Source organism: Silene latifolia, chromosome Y (genome assembly GCF_048544455.1).
Source record: "Silene latifolia isolate original U9 population chromosome Y, ASM4854445v1, whole genome shotgun sequence".
Classification (NCBI taxonomy): domain Eukaryota; kingdom Viridiplantae; phylum Streptophyta; class Magnoliopsida; order Caryophyllales; family Caryophyllaceae; genus Silene; species Silene latifolia.
In genome coordinates, this window is record NC_133538.1 from 81,550,669 (window position 1) to 81,573,687 (window position 23,019).

Genomic DNA, 23,019 nt, shown 5'->3' on the forward strand with positions numbered 1-23,019 from the left:
CAAAATTGGACCCATCATTCTTCAGTCGAGTGGACTGATTCATTTGGTCCATGAACATTTTAAGCCAGGATGAACGATCTAGTGTGGCACTAGGCATTGGGATTGCGTTATTTCCGGCCATTTGTTGTAACAAAGATATTATTGATAATAAGCGTGTTCTACACCGCGAAAGAAGAATAAAATAATAAGCATGCATCGTTTTTATTTTAAGTCTAATGAACTAATGTCATAACGCGAAGACTCAAAAACATTTATACAATTGACCTCCCTCAAGAATTATATAAATGACCCCAAGACTCAATTCTCTGTAAATTGATAAGCTAACCTTTTAGCTAATTCTACCGTTAGAATTCTTGGTCGATAAATTTCTGTAAATTCTATCTATAGTCCATCATAATCACGAGAAACTCTTCGGACTATGATGTTGAGGTAAACTAAGTCAACACTGTTGGAGCTTGTGCCCTCCACAAATTAGTGTGATAACATTTGTAAATCTCTTACAGGTTCACAAGGGTATACTTCGTATATTTAATCAGTTGATTAACGTTTACCTAATAACGGTTGGCTTGCTAGAAAGTTTGACGTTATTATCATACAAATGGCGGTGATCAACTGGTCCCTAAAGGTCACACCTATAGGATGTGTTTGAGAAATGTGGTTATAGAAATATAATTACATTGATGCCCAAAATGACTAAAAAGTTAGTCAATGTGTTGATGAGATAATTATTTAATGAAAATTAAATAATATTAAGTTGAGACGAATTAACTGTAAAGTCGTAAATTAAATATAATAAGTTATATTTAATTAAATATATATAAGGTTAGTTTGGACGAATTAATCTGTTAATTCGTAGCTAAATATAATCAGTTGTATTTAATATCAACAAGTTGAATGTGTCATAGTGGTAATAGTGAGGGTACACATACCAAGAGGTCATGGGTTTGATCCTCACTAGATGACAATTCAACACATATTATATATTTTTGGAAAGACCAAAAATAAGGAAATTTTTATTCCTTATTTCGGTCAACAGTGGCCGAAAATTAGGAGAGTTATTTTCTTTCCTAATTGATTTCGGATTTCGGTCTATATAAAAAGAAAGGTAGAGAATTATTTCTAACCTAATACTTTTTCTGACCTTGCCTCCTCTTTTATTCACAATTTGTCTTGAGTACCTCACAAGGATACTTAGTGTGGTGACTCTTAGACATGATTTTCGTTTCCACCCTATGTGTAGAGGGCTTGGGCTGTGTCACCTAGCATTTGCTGATGATTTATTGCTCTTCAGCAGAGGTGACACAAATTCAGTCATGGTTCTAATGCGAGCTCTACACACCTTCTCAATTGCTTCTGGGCTTACCATCAACAAGTTGAAATCTGATATTTATATGAATGGTTTGAATTACGATCTCAAGCTCAAATTTTAGCCATTTCTGGTTTCAAAAAAGGTAGCTTCCCTTTTAGATATTTGGGTGTGGACATTTCTTACAAGAGGCTAACTAACCATCAGTGCAATAAGCTGGTGGACAAAATGGTGCTAAGGATCCACAGTTGGGGTGCAAAACAATTGAGTTATGCAGGTAGGTTAACCTTAGTAAAGGCTGTTTTGACTCAACTTCATTGTTATTGGGCTAGAATTTATCTCCTTCCTAAAGGTATCATCCAGAAAGTTGACAGCATTTGCAGGAATTACTTGTGGTCTGGCAAAGAAGGGTATCACAGGGTCCCTGCAGTCTCCTGGGAAAGGTGCTGTCAGTCAAAACTATATGGAGGCCTGGGGATAAATAATAGTCATGTTTGGAATATTGCTAGCATTGGTAAATACTCTTGGTGGGTTTCTAATAAGAAGGACAGTCTATGGGTGAAATGGATTCACCATTTATATGTCAAGCAACAAGACTGGTGGAATTACTCTCCTAATATCAATTCGAGCTGGGTTTGGCGCCAAATTTGCAAAGTGAAAGACAAACTGAAGACGTGTTTGGATTATCAGACCTGGCTCTTGTCACCTTACTCCACTCAGAAAACCTATGACTGCTTAATGGGTACCAGAGAAAAAGCTAGATGGATACCCTTTGTTTGGAACCGTGTATGTCTCCCTAAGGTCAATTTTATTAATTGGCTATATGCTCAGAATAGACTTCTCACTAAGGTCGACATCGAAGTTTGGAGTAATTTCTGATGGTGTCAGTTGCCTCTGTGCGAATGCTCAGGAGTCCCAACAGCATCTTTTCTTTGAATGTCACTTCAGTGCCCAATGTTTAAGTCTGGTTAGACATTGGCTGGGTGTGACCTGGTCTTTTCAGTCCTTGGATTGCATTCTGCGTAAACGATTTCAGAGCTTACTGCAGAAGCAGGTCTTAATGGCCAGTTTTGCATGCTTGGTGTACCTAATTTGGATGAGCAGGAACACTGCTAAACATGACAGTATGATCCCACGTCCTGCAAGGATTCTCCTGCAACTTCAGAGTATGATTAAATTCAGAGTGCATGCTTTGGAGACTCAGGCTACTATGAGAAACCGTGATTGGTTAAGTGATAGAGGATTGCTTGCTTCCTAATGTTAGACTTGTACTGAGCTAGTAGAGTTTGTATTAGGGCCTTAAGTTATTTGGTCCTACTATGATTGTAACCATGTACTTGATTTGATGAGCTTAATGAGATTTTTCACATTCTACCCAAAAAAAAAAGGGTATATCCCAGATCGTCTTGGGTGCAACCAATAGACGAGTACCTACTTTGGTATTGTTCTTAGGCCATATTTGCTAGGACCGGAGGTTAATTCTAAATCTTTTTACTTATGTTTATGTATTTTATTTTATGACCTTAGATCATCTTCTTTAAATCGTTATAATCCTTCTAAATTAAGGGGAAGTATACAGATTATTTTCCACAAGTGGTATCAGAGCAATAGGCAACAATTTTAATTTTGATGATTTTCATAAAATTTGTATGTAAACTATAACCTAATTTTCGAGAAAAAAAATTAGGGTTTTGTTTTTTTTTTTCTTCGGCTAAAAAAAAAATAATAATAAAAAAAAATAATAAAAAAAAAAAAATTTTGGCCGAGTTTTCTATCTTTCGGCCTGTTTTTTTTCTTCTTTTGTTTTTCCTTTTGTTTGATGATTTATATCCAATTTCTTTAGATCATATCATTGTTTTAATCGGTTTAAATTATCATATGGGAATTGGTAGATTTTGATTTAATGCAGATTAAGTTAAAATAAATATAGTATCATCATGTCATTGATACAAGAACTTGTTTTTGCTATATAGTTTTAGCATATAAGATTAATCATGATTGTTAATTCATTGGCTAAACTATGTTCTATTAGCAACTATAAACTTTGTTCTTCATCAATTTTTGTATTAGGGCTTTTTGCCGCAAAAGGAAAATAATTTTGACGGCTCAATTTTTTTTAGGTATGTCGTGGAAAAAAAAAAACGTTTTTAGGTTATTTTTTTCTCTATTACCGAATCAGAAAAAAAAAAGAAGGAAAGTTTTTTTTCCGAAATAATTGTGGAAGTTTTTTTTCTTAATTGCCGAATAAAAATAGGGGAAGGGGCTGTTTTTTTTTATGATCAGCCGTGTAGTAGCTGTTAAAAATAATAAAAAAAAATTTTGTTTATTTTTTCAGCCGAACCAATTTTAATTGGTTTTTGTTTTTTTTATTTTTGGCCAATTAGTTATTGTGAATCGGTTCACAATTTAAAGATACCGAGTTATTTTAAAGCGGTTTAAAATTTTGACGGATAGAATTCATATTACAAGTTTAATATGGATTGAAATGAAATTAATGTGATTAAATTGCGCAATTGTCACTTAATTTAATTTAAATAGGTGGTTTGGATAAATTAATCAACATAATTAATGTATTGTATTATGTATGTTTAATTTATTTTAGTTGATGCTTTTAATTATGTTGAATGAATCGAATGAATGAATTTTATTTACGTATTTAATTTTGCAATAGGTTGTAATTTGTAATACTTAGTGTGGCCTTAGTCAATTATGTTTTCGTAATGAAGGAAACATAATTCTTATGTAATTATGAGATAGAAAAATCTCCTTTATTTTAGTTTTGGGTTTTGAAATTAGAATGTAATTAATAGGTCAATTATGTAATTTTAATTATTGTAATTTCAAAGAAGATTAAAGATGAAGATTCAAGCTCACTCCCGCTACATGGATCAAGATGGAACATCAAGACAAGCTTCTCGGGTCCAAGGATGGATTCCAAACTTGTATTTATTGTTTATTTTGATAGGATAGGCCACACTCGGACTTTTACTGTTTTTTTACGTTTTTCATTTTATTGCTTTTCATTCTCATGCTAGTAATTGCATCATATTCCACCTAAAACCAAACCACCTACTACTAAAATGCATGAAAATTGACTCATATAGTTGTATGTTTGTTTTCATGGACATGCAGATGTCACAGTCTTTAAGCCATCACCTTAGTTTAAATCATTCTCGCATGCTAGATTATAATTCACTTAAAATGAATTAAAAAGTTGATGGGATCTTCCTCTAAAACGGAAATTGAGATTAGTCTTTATAAGGGCAAACATCTATGAATCCCTTCTTCGTCGGTAGGCCTAATATGACCCCTTCTACGTTGGGTAAGTAGTTGTGTTGACTTAGTTTACCTCAACATTGTAGTCCGAAGAGTTTCTCGTGATTATGATGGACTAAAGATAGTATTTACAAAAATTTATCGACCAAGAATTCTAACGGTAGAATTAGCTAACAGGTTAGCTTATCAATTTACAGAGAATTGAGTCTTGGGGTCATTTATATAATTCTTGAGGGAGGTCAATTGTATAAATGTTTTTGAGTCTTCGCGTTATGACTTTAGTTCATTAGACTTAAAATAAAAACGATCCATGCTTATTATTTTATTTTTCTTTCGCAGTGTAGAACACGCTTATTATCAATAATACTGTTACAACAAATGGCTGGAAATAACGCAATCCCAATGCCTAGTGCCACACTAGATCGTTCGTCCTGGCTTAAAATGTTCATGGACCAAATGAATCGTCCACTCGATCAAGAATGATGGGTCCAATTTTGCGACCGGGAGGCGGCACTACGGAATGCGCCATCGCGACGGTAAGCTCGGATATTTAACGAGCCAATACCGGTCAACCCAGGCCCAAATGCAGGAGTCAACGAGTCACTCGCTTATAGTGATTTCGTTATGGAAGCGGGTGCGATAAAGAACGTACTCATCTTTGCAATGGAAACCAATTTGCAGAGACGCTTCATTGCCCAAGGTGCAAACAAGATTTTCACCACACTCACTAAGGAGTTCTCAAAGGCACCGAGAATCGTTACATATGAGCATACATGTCGCTTCTTTGATGCGAAACTACAGAAGGGCCAACCAGTTAGCCCACACATTCTTCACATGATTGAGAATGTCGAGAAGCTGGAGGCAGTGAATTGTAAGATTAGTGAGAGCATTGTCATTGACCGAATGCTTCATTCTCTTCATGATGGTTTTGCCCTTTTTAGGGCAAACTACTATATGAACGACTTGAAAAAGAGTCCTCATGAGCTACACTCCCTTCTCGTACAGACCGAGAAGGATATGAAATTGAGTGGGAGCGTGAAGCAGGATGTTCTCACGATTTACAACAAAGGTAAGGGTAAGGGCAAGGCTCATGGCGACCTAGCTGTAGGTAAGCCAAAGTTTAAGAAGCCAGGAAACAGTAAGAGTGCGCCTGGTGAGACTAGTGGCTCATAGAGCAAGACAAAGAGCAAGGGCGGTGACATAGAGTGCCACCATTGTCACAAGACTGGACATTGGAGGAGGAACTGTCCCGTCTACCGTGAGGACATCAAGGCAGGCCGCGTCGTTCCTGTTGGTATGTCATCTTATATTCATATGATTGAGATTAACCATGCAAGTTTCGGAACTTGGGTACTAGATACTGGTTGTGGTTATCATCCGTGTAATCATTTGTAGGGCCTAAAGAACATCATACCTCTCGAAAAAGGTGATGTGGACCTGCGAGTCGGGAATGGAGCACGAGTAGCTGCTGCCTCGAAGGGAACATATGTAATCCAACTCCCTAGTGGTTTTGAGTTATCTTTAAATAACTGTTACTATGTACCCAGTTTATCTAAGAACATTATTTCTGTTTCCGTACTTGCTAAAGACGGTTTTACATTTTCAATAAAGGATAATAGTTGTATTTTCTCTTTTAATGAAATGATTTATGGCAAAGCAGTTTCCATGAATGGAATTCATATCTTAGATCAAACCACGGAAGTATTACACATGAATAATAAGAAATTAAAGGTTGGTGACAAAGATCAAACTTATCTATGGCATTGTCGAATGGGACACATAAATGAGAAACGCGTAAAGAAACTCGTCGATAATGGGACTATTCCCTCATTCGGATTTTCTGCATATGGCACGTGTGAATCATGTCTCATTGGCAATATGACTCGAATTTCCTTCAAAGGTGTTGGAATGCGCGCTAGTGACCTATTAGGACTCATACATACGGACGTATGTGTACCTATGTCAATTGCCGCTAGAGATGGCTATAGATATTTTATCACTTTTACGGACGATTTGAGTAGATACGGATATGTCTACTTAATGAAGCATAAAAGTGAGTCCTTTGAGAAATTCAAGGAATACCAGAATAGGGTACAGAACCAACTGGGTAGAAAGATTAAAGCACTCCGTTCAGATCGGGGTGGCGAATATCTTTCAAATGAGTTTGATCAACACCGAAGATCGTGGAATCGCTCTACGATTAACTCCACCGAACACCTCAATTAAATGGTGTGTCCGAACGGAGAAATCGAACCTTAGTTGATATGGTTCGTTCCATGATGAGTCACACCGTAGTGCCTGATTCATTATGGGGTTATGCTCTTTTGTCAGTTGCTCTTATACTTAACCGAAGTCCGTCTAAAGCTGTCGACAAGGCTCCATATGAAATGTGGAAGGGAACGGTACCTAACTTGTCCTTTATTTGGGTTTGGGGATGCGAGGCTTATGTCAAGTGGAGACACGAGGATAAGCTCGGCCCGCGATCGATCAAGACATACTTTATAGGTTATCCAAAAGGAACATTTGGTCATTACTTCTATTCGCCTACCGAACATCGAGTTTTGTTGCGGCTAGTGCGACGTTCTTAGAGAAAGAATTTCTCGAGAAAAATACAAGTAATAGAACCTTCGAGCTGTCGGAGATTCCAGAACCAACAACCGAGGAACAAATGGAGGAAGTTGTACCTCCAACTGATGATACGGTTAATATTCCTGAGGAACTTAGGAGGTCGGGTAGAGACTCTCATCCTCCAGACAGATACATTGGTATGGCCGAGGAGAATGACGTTTTACTTCTAGAAAGTAATGAACCCGCAACCTATAAAGGTGCTATGGCCTGTTCCGACTCAAAGTTATGGCTCGAATCCATGCAATCCGAGATGGACTCCATGTATGAGAATAACGTATGGGATCTAGTTGATTTACCTAATAAGGTAAAACCTCTACAGCGCAAATGGCTTTACAAAATAAAGCATTCTGTAGACGCGCAACCTGTAACACCCCCATACTCCAAGTGCCTTACCAGGACCACTCAGGTATGAAGACATTACCATCTAGGTTACCCGAGGCAATGATAATCAAACAACAATGAAGAAACAACGTTTAATATAAATAGTTTAACGAATAGTTACAATCCTCAAAACCAAACCAAAAGTACGATACATGATTCCAAACTGACTGTTCTAACTGAAATGTAAATAAACTAAAGGCTACGCGAAGACTCCTATCATCATGTCGTGGCATCCCAGCTATCCCAATACTCATCTCAATACCTGCTCAATATCTGCTCACCATCCCCGAATGGATCACCGCAGTTTACAAAACAACACCGGGTCGTACTAATCACACAATCTATATGTATAACGACAATAAGATAAACAGACATGACTTAACTCACACACACACACACACAACCAACCAATTCCCATCATCTCAATCTCGACCGTCCACTGGACCACCACCCGATGGGGGACCGCACCGTACCCACCAAATCCCCGCTCCACATAGTGAGCGATAACCCTATCCATTAATGTGCACATCCCTTCGTGGGCGGGTTCCACGAAGGCGAAACTAGGGCGTGAAGCCACTCCCGCAAGTGACCCCACTCGGCCCGAGGCCACGCCTCGCGAACCATCAACAACGATCACAACCACAATCACAAGACAATTATTATATCAAACAACCAAATACAATACATCAACCAATATCCCATTATAGGACTAATACTTAGTAGGAAATCCTACCCGTATGCACACAATCGACGGTCTCTCTTCCGCCGAGTCAAAAAGCCTCTTCTATGAACCCTCCTCCTATCATACAACACATATAGGCTACCAATCACATACTACACATAAAAACCCCCAATCTCTAAATTAGGGTTTAACCAAATCAAAGGAAATACAATAAAAAGGGTACGTAGATCTTACCCTCGACGCAAAGAACTCAACGGTATACACAACGACAAGAACTGACCGTCTGAACTCCGGGAATTGCTAAGAATGCGATTAGGAAGATGAACTTGTTGCTTTCTCTCTTAAACAGGAATTTAGGTTTTGTAAAAGTGGTTTAGAATAATGACGACGGAACTTAAATACCTTAATCGCATAATTAACAAAACCCGAGAAAACTCCCCGTAAAACCGGACACTCGATCGAGTACCCAAGGTACTCGATCGAGTACCCCCTTACTCGATCGAGTGCCCCAGCTACTCGATCGAGTACCCAACTGGTCGGAAACTATTTTATTTCGCAACTTACCCTTACTCGACAGAGTAAGGGCTACTCGATAGAGTACCCTAAGACTTATAAATACGGAGTATTACACAACCAGATATCTATAAGGCACGACTTGTGGCAAAAGATTTCACTCAAGTGCAAGGATTGCATTATGATGAGATTTTTGCACCTGTAGGCATGCTACGTTCCATTCGGATAATCTTAGCGATTGCCGCATTTCATGATTATGAGATTTGGCAAATGGATGTAAAAACCGCCTTCTTAAACGGTTATTTGGAGGAAGAGTTGTACATGGTGCAACCCGAAGGTTTCATAGATCCTAAACATCCTAAGAAAGTATGCAAGCTTAAGCGTTCCATTTATGGACTTAAGCAAGCTTCTCGGAGTTGGAATCATCGTTTCGACCAAGTGATAAAAGAGTATGGTTTCACTCGATCAGTCGAAGAACCATGCTTATATATCAAGTCGAGTGGGAGCAAGATTGTATTCTTGATATTGTATGTCGATGACATACTCTTGATTGGGAATGACATTCCTCTCCTATCTTCGGTTAAAGAATGGTTGAAGAATCATTTCCAGATGAAAGATCTGGGTGAGGCACAACGTATTTTGGAAATCCGTATCTACTGAGATAGATCACGACGGACGTTATCACTTAGTCAGGAGTCTTATTTGAATAAGGTTCTTGAGAGGTTTAGCATGACCAACTCCAAGAAGGGGAACCTTCCTATGACGACTGGGATGCAGTTGAGCAAGTCTCAGTCACCCACGACGCCTGAAGGGGTTGAACATATGAGTCGTATTCCTTATGCATCTGCAATAGGATCGATCATGTATGCCATGATGTGCACACATCCAGACGTGGCACATGAATTGAGTATGACGAGTCGGTACCAAAAGAATCCAGGTACCTACGGAGGACTAAGGATTGGGTATTGACTTATGGAGGAGATACTAAGCTATGCGCAACCGGTTACGCAGATGGTAGCTTCCAAACGGATCTCATTCCGGTTCGTCTTCACTCTTAGTGTGTTGTAGCTGATTCTACTACTGAGCCATTGAAATATGATAAGCATTGAGGGCACGTTATTTCCATGAGAATTAAACGTGTACCTGAGTTATAGTAGTTGATTATGAATTCGATACGTTATCTTTTTCATATACTATTTATAACTACATCGGTTTTATAATATTTTGTTTTTCATGTGGATTGTACTGACAACATTGAACGCCACAAAGTGAACTGAATTACATTATATTTGTTTTGGTCCGTAATCGCCAATGTGAGCTGATAACTCCGGCTATTATATTGTGCAGTCGATTGATGGTGGGTTCAACGAACCATAAGTCAAACGGTTGACTGATCGATCACAGATACGAGATTATGAAGATACCTCGTAGGACAATTTTTATTTGTGACAACGTAATGGAGTCCTAAATGTTTTATAACATTCGGTGCCAGGTCGTGGATAGGACATCCATTGTGTACCTAGAGTCGATTCTTTTGACTATCAACTGTCTCTTGAGATTAAGACAGTCTTTGGGTGACTTTGGTTTCTTTCTCACGATCTCTAACCGTAATCGGGGCTAAGTAGATTTTTTCTAAGGTCATTTCATACTGTGTGCTTACATCTGCGGGATTTGAGTTGAGGAAAATATCCATCCCTTATCGGTATAGTTATTTCTCGGGGCCACTCGAGGAGTTGTAACTGAAATGCATGGCCATGCTCGAATGTTGATTCGTTTATAAGTTAAGTTACTCTCTAGTCGGGAAAACCACTCTTGATACTGATCGCTTGTAAAATACGACCTTTGTGAATTCGGATTTGCAAATTGTTTTACATTGAGTGGGAGAAATTTTAAAGGATATGAGAATCGGTTATCGCACATACACTTGTGAGGACAAGTGGGAGTTTGTTGGAGCTTGTGTCCTCCACAAATTAGTGTGATAACATTTGTAAATCTCTTACAGGTTCACAAGGGTATACTTCGTATATTTAATCAGTTGATTAACGTTTACCTAATAACGGTTGGCTTGCTAGAAAGTTTGACGTTATTATCATACAGATGGCGGTGATCAACTGGTCCCTAAAGGTCACACCTATAGGATGTGTTTGAGAAATGTGGTTATAGAAATATAATTACATTGATGCCCAAAATGACTAAAAAGTTAGTCAATGTGTTGATGAGATAATTATTTAATGAAAATTAAATAATATTAAATTGAGACGAATTAACTGTAAATTCGTAAATTAAATATAATAAGTTATATTTAATTAAATATATATAAGGTTAGTTTGGACGAATTAATCTGTTAATTCGTAGTTAAATATAATCAGTTGTATTTAATATCAACAAGTTGAATGTGTCATAGTGGTAATAGTGAGGGTACACATACCAAGAGGTCATGGGTTTGATCCTCACTAGATGACAATTCAACACATATTATATATTTTTGGAAAGACCGAAAATAAGGAAATTTTTATTCCTTATTTCGGTCAACAGTGGCCGAAAATTAGGAGAGTTATTTTCTTTCCTAATTGATTTCGGATTTCGGTCTATATAAAAAGAAAGGTAGAGAATTATTTCTAACCTAATACTTTTTCTGACCTTGCCTCCTCTTTCTCATCACAAGAACACAAAGACAATAAAATTTTACAGAAAATTTTAGATTGATTTCTAGCATAATCAAAGGGTATATCTCAGATCGTCTTGGGTGCAACCAATAGGCGAATACCTAATTTGGTATTGTTCTTAGGCCATATTTGCTAGGACCGGAGGTTAATTCTAAATCTTTTTAATTATGTTTATGTATTTTATTTTATGACCTTAGATCATCTTCTTTAAATCGTTATAATCCTTCTAAATTAAGGGGAAGTATACAGATTATTTCCCACAAACACAACTACTTACCCAACGTAGAAGGGGTCATATTAGGCCTACCGACGAAGAAGGGACTCATAGATGTTTGCCCTTATAAAGACTAATCTCAATTTCCATTTTAGAGGAATATCCCATCAACTTTTTAATTCATTTTAAGTGAACTAGAATCTAGCATGCAAGAATGATTTAAACTAAAGTGATGGCTTATAGACTGTGACATCTGCATGTCCATGAAAACTAACAAACAACTATATGAGTCAATTTTCATGCATTTTAGTAGTAGGTGGTTTGGTTTTAGGCGGAATATGATGCAATTACTAGCATGTGAATGAAAAGCAATAAAATGAAAAACGTAAAAAAAACAGTAAAAGTCCTAGTGTGGCCTATCCTATCAAAATGAACAATAAATACAAGTTTGGAATCCATCCTTGGACCCGAGAAGCTTGTCTTGATGTTCCATCTTGATCCATGCAGCGGGAGTGAGCTTGAATCTTCATCTTTAGTCTTCTTTGAAATTACAATAATTAAAATTACATAATTGACCTATTAATTACATTCTAATTTCAAAACCCAAAACTAAAATAAAGGAGATTCGAGATCTCATAATTACATAAAAATTATGTTTCCCTCATTACGAAAACATAATTGACTAAGGCCACACTAAGTATTACAAAATACAACCAATTGCAAAAATAAATACGTAATCAAAATTCATTCATTCGATTCATTCAACAAAATTAAAAGCATCAACTAAAATAAATTAAACATTCATTACACAATTCATTAATTATGTTGATTAATTTATCCAAACCACCTATTTAAATTAAATTAAGTGACAATTCCGCAATTTAATCACATTAATTTCATTTCAATCCATATTAAACTTGTAATATGACTTCTATCTGTCAAAATATTAAACCGCTTTAGAATAACTCGGTATCATAAAATTGTGAACCGATTCACAATAACTAATTGGCCAAAATAAAGAAAAATAAAATCCAATTCTCTAAATTTTACTCGGCCAAAAAAAACGAAAAGCCCTTTTTTTTATTTGACACGGCTGAAAAAAAAAACAAAAAAAAACAACTACTTTCCTATTCTAATTAGGTAAATAGGAAAAACAAGGGAAAAAAAACTTTCCAAAAAAGAATTTTCTCTATTTTTTTCCGGCAAAAGGCAAAAAAACTTTCCTAATTTTTTTTTTTTCACGGTTTACCATAAATAAGATTAACAAAATTTTTTTTTTTTCGTAAACCCTAAAAAAAACAGCCTACTTTTTTTTCTTTTCTTTTTGCGGCAATAATGCCCTAAAATAAGATTTGATGATCAATTGTTTACCTTTGCTATTAAAACATGATTAGCATATGAAATAATAAACATGATTAATTTATATGCCAAAAACTATATAGCAAAAACAATCTTTTAATCATAAACATGACGATTCCATTTGATTTTAACTTAATCTGCATTAAATCAAAAACTACCAATTCTTCATATGATAATTTTAACTGATTATAAACTATAATATGAAAAATAGAATGGAAAAACTATCATCAAACAGAAAAAAAACGGCACAACCAAAACGGCATAAAAAATTTCGATCCAAAAAAATCGAAACCCTAATTTTTCTTCTCGAAAATCTTATCGTTTACATACAAATTTTATGAAAATCATCAAAATTAAAATCGTAGCCTTAGGCTCTGATACAACTTGTGGGAAATAATCTGTATACTTCCCTTTAACATGAAGGATTATAACGATATAATAAAGATGATCTATGGTCATAAAATAAAATACATAAGCATAAGTAAAAAGATTTAGAATTAACCTCGGGTCCTTGCAAAATTGGCCTAAGAACAATATCGAAATTGATATTCGCCTATTAGTTGCACCCAAGACGATCTAAGATATACCCTTTGATTATGATAGAAATCAATCTAAAATTTTCTGTAAAATTTTATTGTCTTTGTGTTTTTGTGATGAGAAAGAGGAGGCTAGGTCAGAAAAAGAATTAGGTTAGAAATAATTCTCCACCTTTCTTTTTATATAGACCGAAATCCGAAATCAATTAGGAAAAGGAAACCTCCTAATTTAAATAATGAACCGAAAATAAGGAATTAAATTTCCTTATTTTTGGTCTTTCCAAAAATATATAAAGTGTGTTTAATTGTCATCTAGTGAGGATCGAACCCATGACCTCTTGGCTTGTGTACCCTCACTATTACCACTATGACACATTCAACTTGTTGATATTAAATACAACTGATTATATTTAATTACGAATTAACAGATTAATTCTTTCAAACTAACCTTATATATATTTAATTAAATATAACTTATTATATTTAATTTACGAATTGACAGTTAATTCGTCTCAACTTAATATTATTTAATTTTCATTAAATAATTATCTCATCAACACATTGACTAACTTTTTAGTCATTTTGGGCATCAATGTAATTATATTTCTATAACCACATTTCTCAAATACGTCCTATAGGTGTGACCTTTAGGGACCAGTTGATCACCGCCATCTGTATGATAATAACGTCAAACTTTCTAGCAAGCCAACCGTTATTAGGTAAACGTTAATCAACTGATTAAATATACGAAGTATACCCTTGTGAACCTGTAAGAGATTTACAAATGTTATCACACTAATTTGTGGAGGACACCAGCTCCAACACTTCTTCCTCAGGTACTAGAGGTCGGGGTCGCGGACGGGCCACACCTGCTGCTCCGGTCACGATCGGTGTCGATGACTCACTTAACCCGCACCCCGACTACCGCGAGGTACGTTTCGTTAATGGTATGCGTCGTACTCGTTTCTTTGCTTTAGAGAGCTGTGATTTTGCTTCGACGAAGTTTTTGTGTCGTAAGTCACTTGATAGGTTAGGTATTTACGAGCCCGTAGTTGAGATATTGAACGGGACGGGGATGTCGGGACTGATTACCATGAGTGCCTTGACCTACAAGGAGATGACCCTCGAGTTTTTCAGCTCCTTTACCTTTTCTGCTGGCGCCTACGCCACTGACCCGGGTAGTTCTTGTGTCTCCTTCCGGTTATTTAACCGGACCACGACCTGGACCCTAGCTGAGTTTGGTAGTAGGTTAGGTTTGTCTTCTACCGGTGACTCTGACCCTCCCAGGAAGGTCATCCGCATGTTGTGGAGGACCTTGGCACAGACTAGTTATGAGGAGCGCAAGCTCGCGCATGTCCACCTTCCCCCGGCCCATTACTTCTTGCATCTCATTGGTGGGACCGTCTTTGGCCGTAAAGAACCAAACAATATGAACAACATTGAGTTGTCTATTCTTGGAGGTTACCTGAATATTGATAGTGAGAGACCTTTTGTGCTTAACATTGCTTACCTGACTGCTCATTATTTTCATAATGTGGGGCAGAAGATGACGGGCACCATTGTTTACGGTGGCATAGCCACTTTTCTTGGCCGTTCTATCTTCCATGTCTTCCCTCGTGACTTACAGCACCTAGATACTGATAGGTACCTTGACATTGCTGCTATGTTGTCTATGTTTTGGCTTGCTTCTGACCAGCAGACATGGAAGATTCGTGGTTCCTTGTCTGTACCCTTACCTTACACCATTCTGCCCCGTCTTGTTCCCCTGCCCATTGTTAAGGGCAGGCTACTTCCACCACTACCCATGTTTCACCTCCCACTTGCTCCACGTCCTACCATATCCTCTTCTAAGAAGCGGAAGAGACCTGAGACCGGAGAGGGATCCACACCTTCTACGGGTGGTCAGACTTCCACGGCCATTCCTACCCCTATCCCTACTCCTACTCCTACTCCTACTCCTGCACCTGACCAGACACAGCCGGTTTATCCGGCTAATTTTGTTCCACCTCCACCTTTTGAGGCATCCATGGTCCTAGACCAAGGGCGCCGTGACGGTTTGCTTCTTGAGCTTCTTACCAGGCAGGCTCGTATGGAGCAGGACATTACACTTGCTTTGTTCCCTCTATACGAGTATCACATGAGGAGAGGACGTCCTGTCCCTGAGGGTTGGCCGCACCCGTCTTTCTACCGGTACCCAGCTGAGGGGTACCCACAGCCGGCCAGTGAGGCAGACACCGCTGAGGAGGAGGAGGAGGAGGAGAGAGTATAAGCTGAGGAGGGGAGGAGGAGGGAGCAGCAGGTGGACCCAGACTTCACGGTGGAGGACGACGGTGACGAGTAGCTACTGGTCTACTCACTTCCCCAGTTTTCTGGCTGGTTTGGAGAAGTTCGTGTTTTGTATGTACATTCTTGCTCTTTTATTTATTTGTGTCTCCTTTTTATTTATTGTTTTTCATGCATTTATTGGTTGTTTTTTCTCATTCCCCTGTATATATCTGCTGGTGTATGTTGGAGGACAACGAGGGCGTTATCCGTTTTGGTTTGGGGAGGGTAATGCATCCTTTGAGTCTGCATTTTTGCATTGTTTTTGCATTCACGTTTCCCTTTTCTGCTTGCATTGTATTTATTTCTTTTAAAAAATCATAAAAATCAAAAAAATAATAGAAAATACAAAAAAATAAATCAAAAATATATTCACGATTCATTTTCCATATAGGTTGAGTCGGAACGGTTGATTTCCGTGATGATATTGCACTTTAACTTGTCATTTTTACTTGAAACTTGCATTTTTATTGACAGTTATTAGCTTAGTCTTACGCATATCTACGAGTTAATGTCAAAAATTTAGTTGACTGTGTAGACTTGACCTGATAAATTGGCAACCTACTTTACAATTTCTGAGTTTTAGAGCCATATAACTGGTGACATTCATGACCAGTTTATATAGGAATTGAGAGTAGTACTCCTTGCATAACATGTTTATCATTTTTGCACACTTATGAAATTCGATTTCTTGTCAATTACATACATTCGGGTTTGTGGTCGGTGTCACATGCAGGGAGGTGCTTGCAAATTTTCCCTTCTTTCATTTTTCACCCAATTAGCTCCACTTTAGCCAAATATAGCCTTTTTGACCCATTAGCTACACCCAAAACTAAGCCTTCCCAGTCAAGCTAGTTTAGTGTGATTATTGTGGTATGTTTATCCTTGTGCGAGTTTGGCCGTATCATTGTTTGGTGTTGATGGAAAAATGAGAAGGAATGAAAAAAGACATGAAAAAGAAAAAAAGAGAAATGAGACGTGAAGGAAAAAAAGTAAAGAAAAAAAATTTGAAAAAATGAAAGGAAAGTCAGACGTGAAAGAAGAAAGAAAAAAAGGAAAAAAAAAAAGAAAGAAAGAAATATATGAAACAATCGGATTTCGAAAAATGAGACCGTGTTAAAAAAGGGAATTTAGTGACGGTCTCACTCCTCTGTTCTTATTTACATCTTTTTGAGGAGATAGTGTTTTTGGTTAGTGAGTTGCGTGCCAATGAAGGGTACTTGCACTTTATTTTCTAGTCAACTGAGATTCGGATGGTCTTATTTGGTCTTGTTTAGGAACTGGCTTGACGCTTTATCTCCACATTTCCATAATCTGTTTTGCCTTTTCTCACCTGTAGCCTCACTTTCCCATATCATGTAAGCCTTCAGCTGTGACGGACATTGTTGGTTGGAATGTGTGCATAGTACTTGAATCGTCTGTCATTTTTGTTGCATACCTGTTATGTAGGTCGCAGTTTAGGTGAGTGACTGTTTCTCTTTCTCTCTTATACATATATATTTCACCCTTTGCTTCATGAGAGAAGAGTGACCATGTGAGAGTCTGATTTTGTTGGTCTTGCAAGGTCAATAGGTGATGTGGCTAAAGTCGTATTACCAAATCAAAGTAAAACTATCTCAGGACTAACAAGAATAGCTAGTGATAAGACAGGTATCGAATCCACAGGGAGGCGATGAAAGCTAGTCTAAGAGTATTTAAACTGTCTAGAAGTAACCAATTTCGGGGGTTTTGTTTTGAGTTGATTCTAACAAACTAATTGCAATAAAAAAAGGATGAATAACAATATTATTAAAAGTCTAGGAATTAGGTTCACTAGGTCAATCAGTCGGGGATTATCAATCAATTACTAAATCTATCAAGTTGTTTAAGGTCATAAGATCGGTCGACTCCATTATGCCCTTTAGATCGATTCTAACATGCGGTCGCTATGATTAGATACTTTCTATTTGATTATCGCAGCCTATATCAATTCTAACCCGGTCGGCGATAGGATCGATTCGCTACACTAATTAATAACTCAGGCCTCAAGTGATTAACTAGAAGAATTACAACAATCAAACAACAACTTTGACGATATCAATAGCAACTAATTGATTTTCCCTTCTTAATTAACCTAGATCCCCTTCATCCTAGATGAGGGGATTAGCTACTCATGATTATAATAACAACAACAAACATGATTAAAGATGAAAACATAATTGCAAGATGAAAACAATAATTGAAGAACATAAAACAATGATTTAATTAAAGAGGAAAGATTAGTACCATACAAAAGGAAGATTAGGGTTCTTAAGAGAGTTTTCCAGCGATGATTTAGCAAAATATAACGTAAGTTCTTAATAAAACACGAGTCTTTAATTTATAACAAAAGATTAACGTTTTAGGAAATTCGGAAATAAACCCGCCGAGAGAGGATCCTCGATCGAGTCGGGTGACTCGATCGAGGACAGCTGCTCGATCGAGTCGCGGGGACTCGATCGAGGAACTTCTTCACGAGTTCTTTCTTCTCTTCTTTTACTTCTAGTCTTCATGATTCCTCGTTTCCCGTGCCATGCTTCGTGTATTCTTCTATGCCGTCTCCGCCATGCTAATCTTAGCTTGATCATACTCATAACGAGTCATTTCGCATCAAAACACAAAATAGCGGCAGATTCGACAATTCATTGAAATAAAGCATATAAATGATATAATAGGCACGAAACGGTATGAAATATGATGTAAAGGGAGCTATAAAAGTATATATGAAAGTGATACATCAAACTCCCCCAAACCAAACCTTTGCTTGTCCTCAAGCAAAGCAATCAGACCAAAACAAAGGACAACAAACATATGGTGAATGAATAACTCAGAGCAAATGTCTAGGCACATACAAGACTCAGCTATCCATATCTATAACAAAGTAATGACCGAAGTTGTGCTAATAAAACAAATTCAAAAGCACGGGTAATAGACTCACGCAGCTCTTACTCAAGATGTGACATGATACCGAGACTCAACCAAACACCTTTCAACCTTGCAAGACCATTTTGTCGGATTCTCGCGGTTTCACTCATGCACTCATAAAGGGTGATTTATGTAAGATAGAAAGAAATAAGACACTCACTCAACTTATGAGATATGCATGCAATCTAATGTGATAAGAGATCCTCCGGCTAATACGCATTCACGAAACAGACCAAGTACATGTATCAAGGACAGAATGGTGGTAAAGTGGCATGGGTATAGAAGTGGCTTGTGCAAAAGCACGTATGGATATGTGGGGCTCGGGGCGGTAGTCGCAGACTCTAGACCAATAGCCAAAACTAATAAGTAATAAATCAAACATCCAACTGGAGAAATAATCTCAACTTTGACAACATATGAGAGAAATGTAAAGGCTCTCCAAATGTGCATTAGACTCCAGTAATTACCACACACGACCTCCTAACAAAACTGAATGAAGCATACATTTTTCTTTTCTCTTCTCTTTTGAATCTTTTCTTTGTTTTTCGAAACTTTTTCTTCTTTTTTTTTTTCTTTTTTTTTTCTTTTCTTTTTCTTTTTTTTTCCTTTTTTTTTTTTCGAGACTTTTATTTTTTCTGGCTGCTTCATAATACTTCTCTTTTTCAACATAAGAGGTCACACAATTGTTACAAAAAGATAGCTACCACCCACATGACAAATAAAGTCCCAACCCAACCAAAGTAGCTATAACAATAAGGCTCAAACAAGCTCATGATCCCGAAAAAGGTAGGCAAATTCTGGAATGTAGCTAAGAAATAGGATATAAAATGGCTACATGGTTCAAACGGGCTAACAAAACTGGGTAATGTAAGGCTTATTTGAACAATGAGAATCCCCTATCCACATGTACTTAATCAAATGAACGCGCAAAAGCTAAGAAACTAATGTCACACTTATGCAGTTTGATATTACATATACCACAAGGAGACCACACTCATTAGCCTAAATAACAATGAGACCGGTTTATTAATGTTCCCGGCCTAGGAAGTTCTAAAGACCTCAGAAATTTAAGTGGTTTACCAACAAAATAAAGTCAAGTCTACTCGGCATAAGGCATATTGTGACGGTCAAGACTTGAGTAAAGAGCTTTGTTCATCATAGCTAACAGGTCAAAACAACGTACATGGACAACTAGATGAGACTCAAATGCAAAGACAAAGCAAGTTATCATCATTGCTATACAATTCACCAAGACTTGACTCAAAATAAACAAAAATAAACAAAAGACATGTTTTTTGGATTTTATAATTTTTTTTAATTTTTTTGGAATTTTGATTTTTTTTTTTCACACAACAATAAATAAAAGCACACAACAGAAATAAACACACTCCCCCAAACCTAAATGTCACAAAGTCCTCATTGTGACGCCTCTGTGTTATAAAGCGTGATCACACGAGAGATCCAAAGAACCTATAGGACACTACTAATAAAGGAAAGAGGGTAAAAAGGAAATGCAATAAAACAAAACAAGAAAGATAATACCAGCTGTAATGCAGTAGCCTCCCCCAAACCAGCTGGAAAGAGAGGGATGTAGTGACCAGCTGTCACTACTGGGCTCCAGAACCATCATCAAAACCATCAATATCGGCATATAAGGACATAAGCTCGGGATCGGGGAACGGCGCTGCTGCGCCACGGCCTCTACCACGAGTGGGTCTCCGAACACGGCCGCGACCACGAGTGCCTCTAGTAGCAAGCGGTGGTGGAAGTAGAAGCGACAAACTGCGGCCGAATGGGCCTCTCTGGGAACAAGGGATGCGGTGTCCTCCCAGAAAACAGTAGTAGGTGAGAGGGGCGGATGGAGTGTAGAAGGACGGCCTAATGCACCAAACTCGGTGCTAAACTGTCCAAACTCTGTAGGAGTCACTCCGTAAAGGTGAAACACACGGCTGTCGTCACCGGGAGTAGTGTAGTAAGAAGGTGACACACCGCCATCTTCCCCCAGAAGCTAAAGTCATAGCCTCCATCTGTTCCCACATCCCCCTCTCTGTCAAAGCGGTGTTGATGCCGTATGCATCCTCACTTCCCGTTCAACGACGGATCAAAATGGTAACCGGGAGCATAGCACGAAGTGGAATAGGTGAAGGAGGTGGAGGAGGAGCGGTGGTAGGAACACAGCGATGGGTAGTGGGTGCTCGGCGTCTCCGGCGCCCGCCGATGGTAGTAGTAGTACTAGACCCGGAAAAGTAACCAAAAGATCCTCGGGAATCGGATAAGTAACGGGTGGGGGTCGCACCACAGCCGTACTCTCCTCGAGGGGGTCAACGATGAGGCAAGCGGGCGCAAGGAAGAAGCATGTACGACTCACCTCGGACCCTCCAGTAATGGTCCTTCCCATTCTTAATATCAATATAGGAAATGTCATAGCGAAGGTGGTCATCATCAACAAGTGGCTCATAGTCAGCCATGGGCTCATATGGGTCATCACCCTCAAAGTCACAAACGGCCCTAGCAATCTTGGTGATAAGAGCACCACAGTCAAGGTTCCCGTACCGCTCAATCGCCCTATCAAATGCTTTGAAAGCGGACAAGAGCGGGGGGAGAGAATTGGAATGTCTCCTCCCTAAAAGGATTCAGGTAACTAGCAAGTATTAAGACCTCAATAGTGGAGGTCTTGCTCTTATCAGCCCGACCATACAGCAAATAACCCAGATACCTCAAAAACATACGAAGGCAAACGTGTTGGACATCTAACAAAGCCATAGCACTAACGTCCGCATCCATATAACCAAGAAACAATGGAAAATAACGAACAGACAACCCACCAACACCATACAAGTCCCCTTCGGTATGCTTATCCAACTCCAAGATTTCGTAAATACGGCCAAAGGTTAAAGACCGTTCAACATTAAGCAAACGAAATCGATTAGGTGATCACTTTGGGAAATAAGTATAAGAGCTCGAAATTCAAGAGTTAGGGCGGGGTAAGATAACTCGTGGAGCGTGAAAAGACCTACGCAACCCGATTTCATTAAACATGCCAAACATAATGTCGTCTATCTTCAAAGTGCGCAAAATTTTCCTATCAACACATCGAGTGGCACTCATAGACTTGGATAACGGATACACAAACTGTCCTTCTGCACTTTGTCACGAAATTCGATAAACGGATAATCGTCTAAGGGAGACAAATCATCCTCTGAAGACACAACCTCCTCAGGAATTACTTCGGGTTGTTGAACCGGTGCTCTCCTTTCTCTAGACCGCTTATTTCCTTGCCCGGAAGTCGACATTATCTACATAAGAACAAGTAGAAAATTAAACTCCAACAATGTCACAAAAACAGTCCCGGTTTTGGCACTTATGGGTCCGAAAAATCAATTTTTAAGACTCCAAATGACAATGAAAGCATCCAAAAACTTAGGGGAACATGAGTATATATCAAATATTGAAGATTCCAAGCAATAGAATACAATTCTAACCAATTTAATGCAAAATTTCTACCCGTATTTTGAAGAACCCTAATTCCCAAATTAGCAAATTAGGCATGAATTTCAACAAGTAAGGGGCTAGAAAGCAAGGAAATAGCAATTGTATACTAGCAAGGGAAGATTCAATACAATAAACTCAAGATTTAAGCAAGAAAAATCAGAATTTTCGAGACAAATAAAGACCAAATCGCGACTTACCTGAGCAGTTTAAGCAATAGAATGGAGAAAATAAGCACAAGAGAATGATTCAATCAAGTAATAAGCAAGAAAGCACAAATTGTAAGTGAGTTTTGATGATGATTGATGAAGAAAATAGAGAGAATGAGTAGTAGAGGAGGAAGTATGCAGGGATTATGTCGAAAAAGGAAGAAGGAAAGTGAAGGAAATAAGAGCAATTAAACACAAAACCGGCAAAAACAAAACGCGGAACCGGGTTTCTTTTGGTTCCTCGATCGAGTCGAAGGTGACTCGATCGAGGATCCAATTTCAGGACTACCCAACTCTCGTTTTAAACTTTTGTAAATTCAGCACAGGTTCCTCGATCGAGTCGCAAGTGACTCGATCGAGCTGATAGGTTCCTCGATCGAGTCGAAGGTGACTCGATCGAGGAAGTAGTCTGGGGCTCCTTTCTTCGTCGTTTGTTACTCATAGCTTCAAATCCCGTCAAAATTCCTGCAAAAGACACTTGAAAGCATATCAAGT

General features: G+C 38.1%; 1 protein-coding gene across 1 annotated transcript; it reads left to right on the plus strand.

Moving 5' to 3' along the window:
* The first annotated feature begins 1,534 nt into the window (after window positions 1-1,534).
* Window positions 1,535-2,564, plus strand: LOC141628394 (uncharacterized). The gene is made up of 2 exons (XM_074441545.1): window positions 1,535-2,092; window positions 2,217-2,564. Exons 1-2 carry the CDS (start codon window positions 1,535-1,537, stop codon window positions 2,562-2,564), a joined length of 906 nt encoding a protein of 301 aa, XP_074297646.1.
* Window positions 2,565-23,019: the final 20,455 nt, after the last annotated feature.

What these genes read in the sequence shown, in the direction of transcription:
- LOC141628394 (XM_074441545.1), top strand. Translation starts at nt 1,535, where the DNA reads ATGGTGCTAAGGATCCACAGTTGGGGTGCAAAACAATTGAGTTATGCA. An exon ending in TACCCTTTGTTTGGAACCGT is followed by an intron (nt 2,093 to 2,216) that starts GTATGTCTCCCT and finishes GCGAATGCTCAG; the next exon opens with GAGTCCCAACAGCATCTTTT.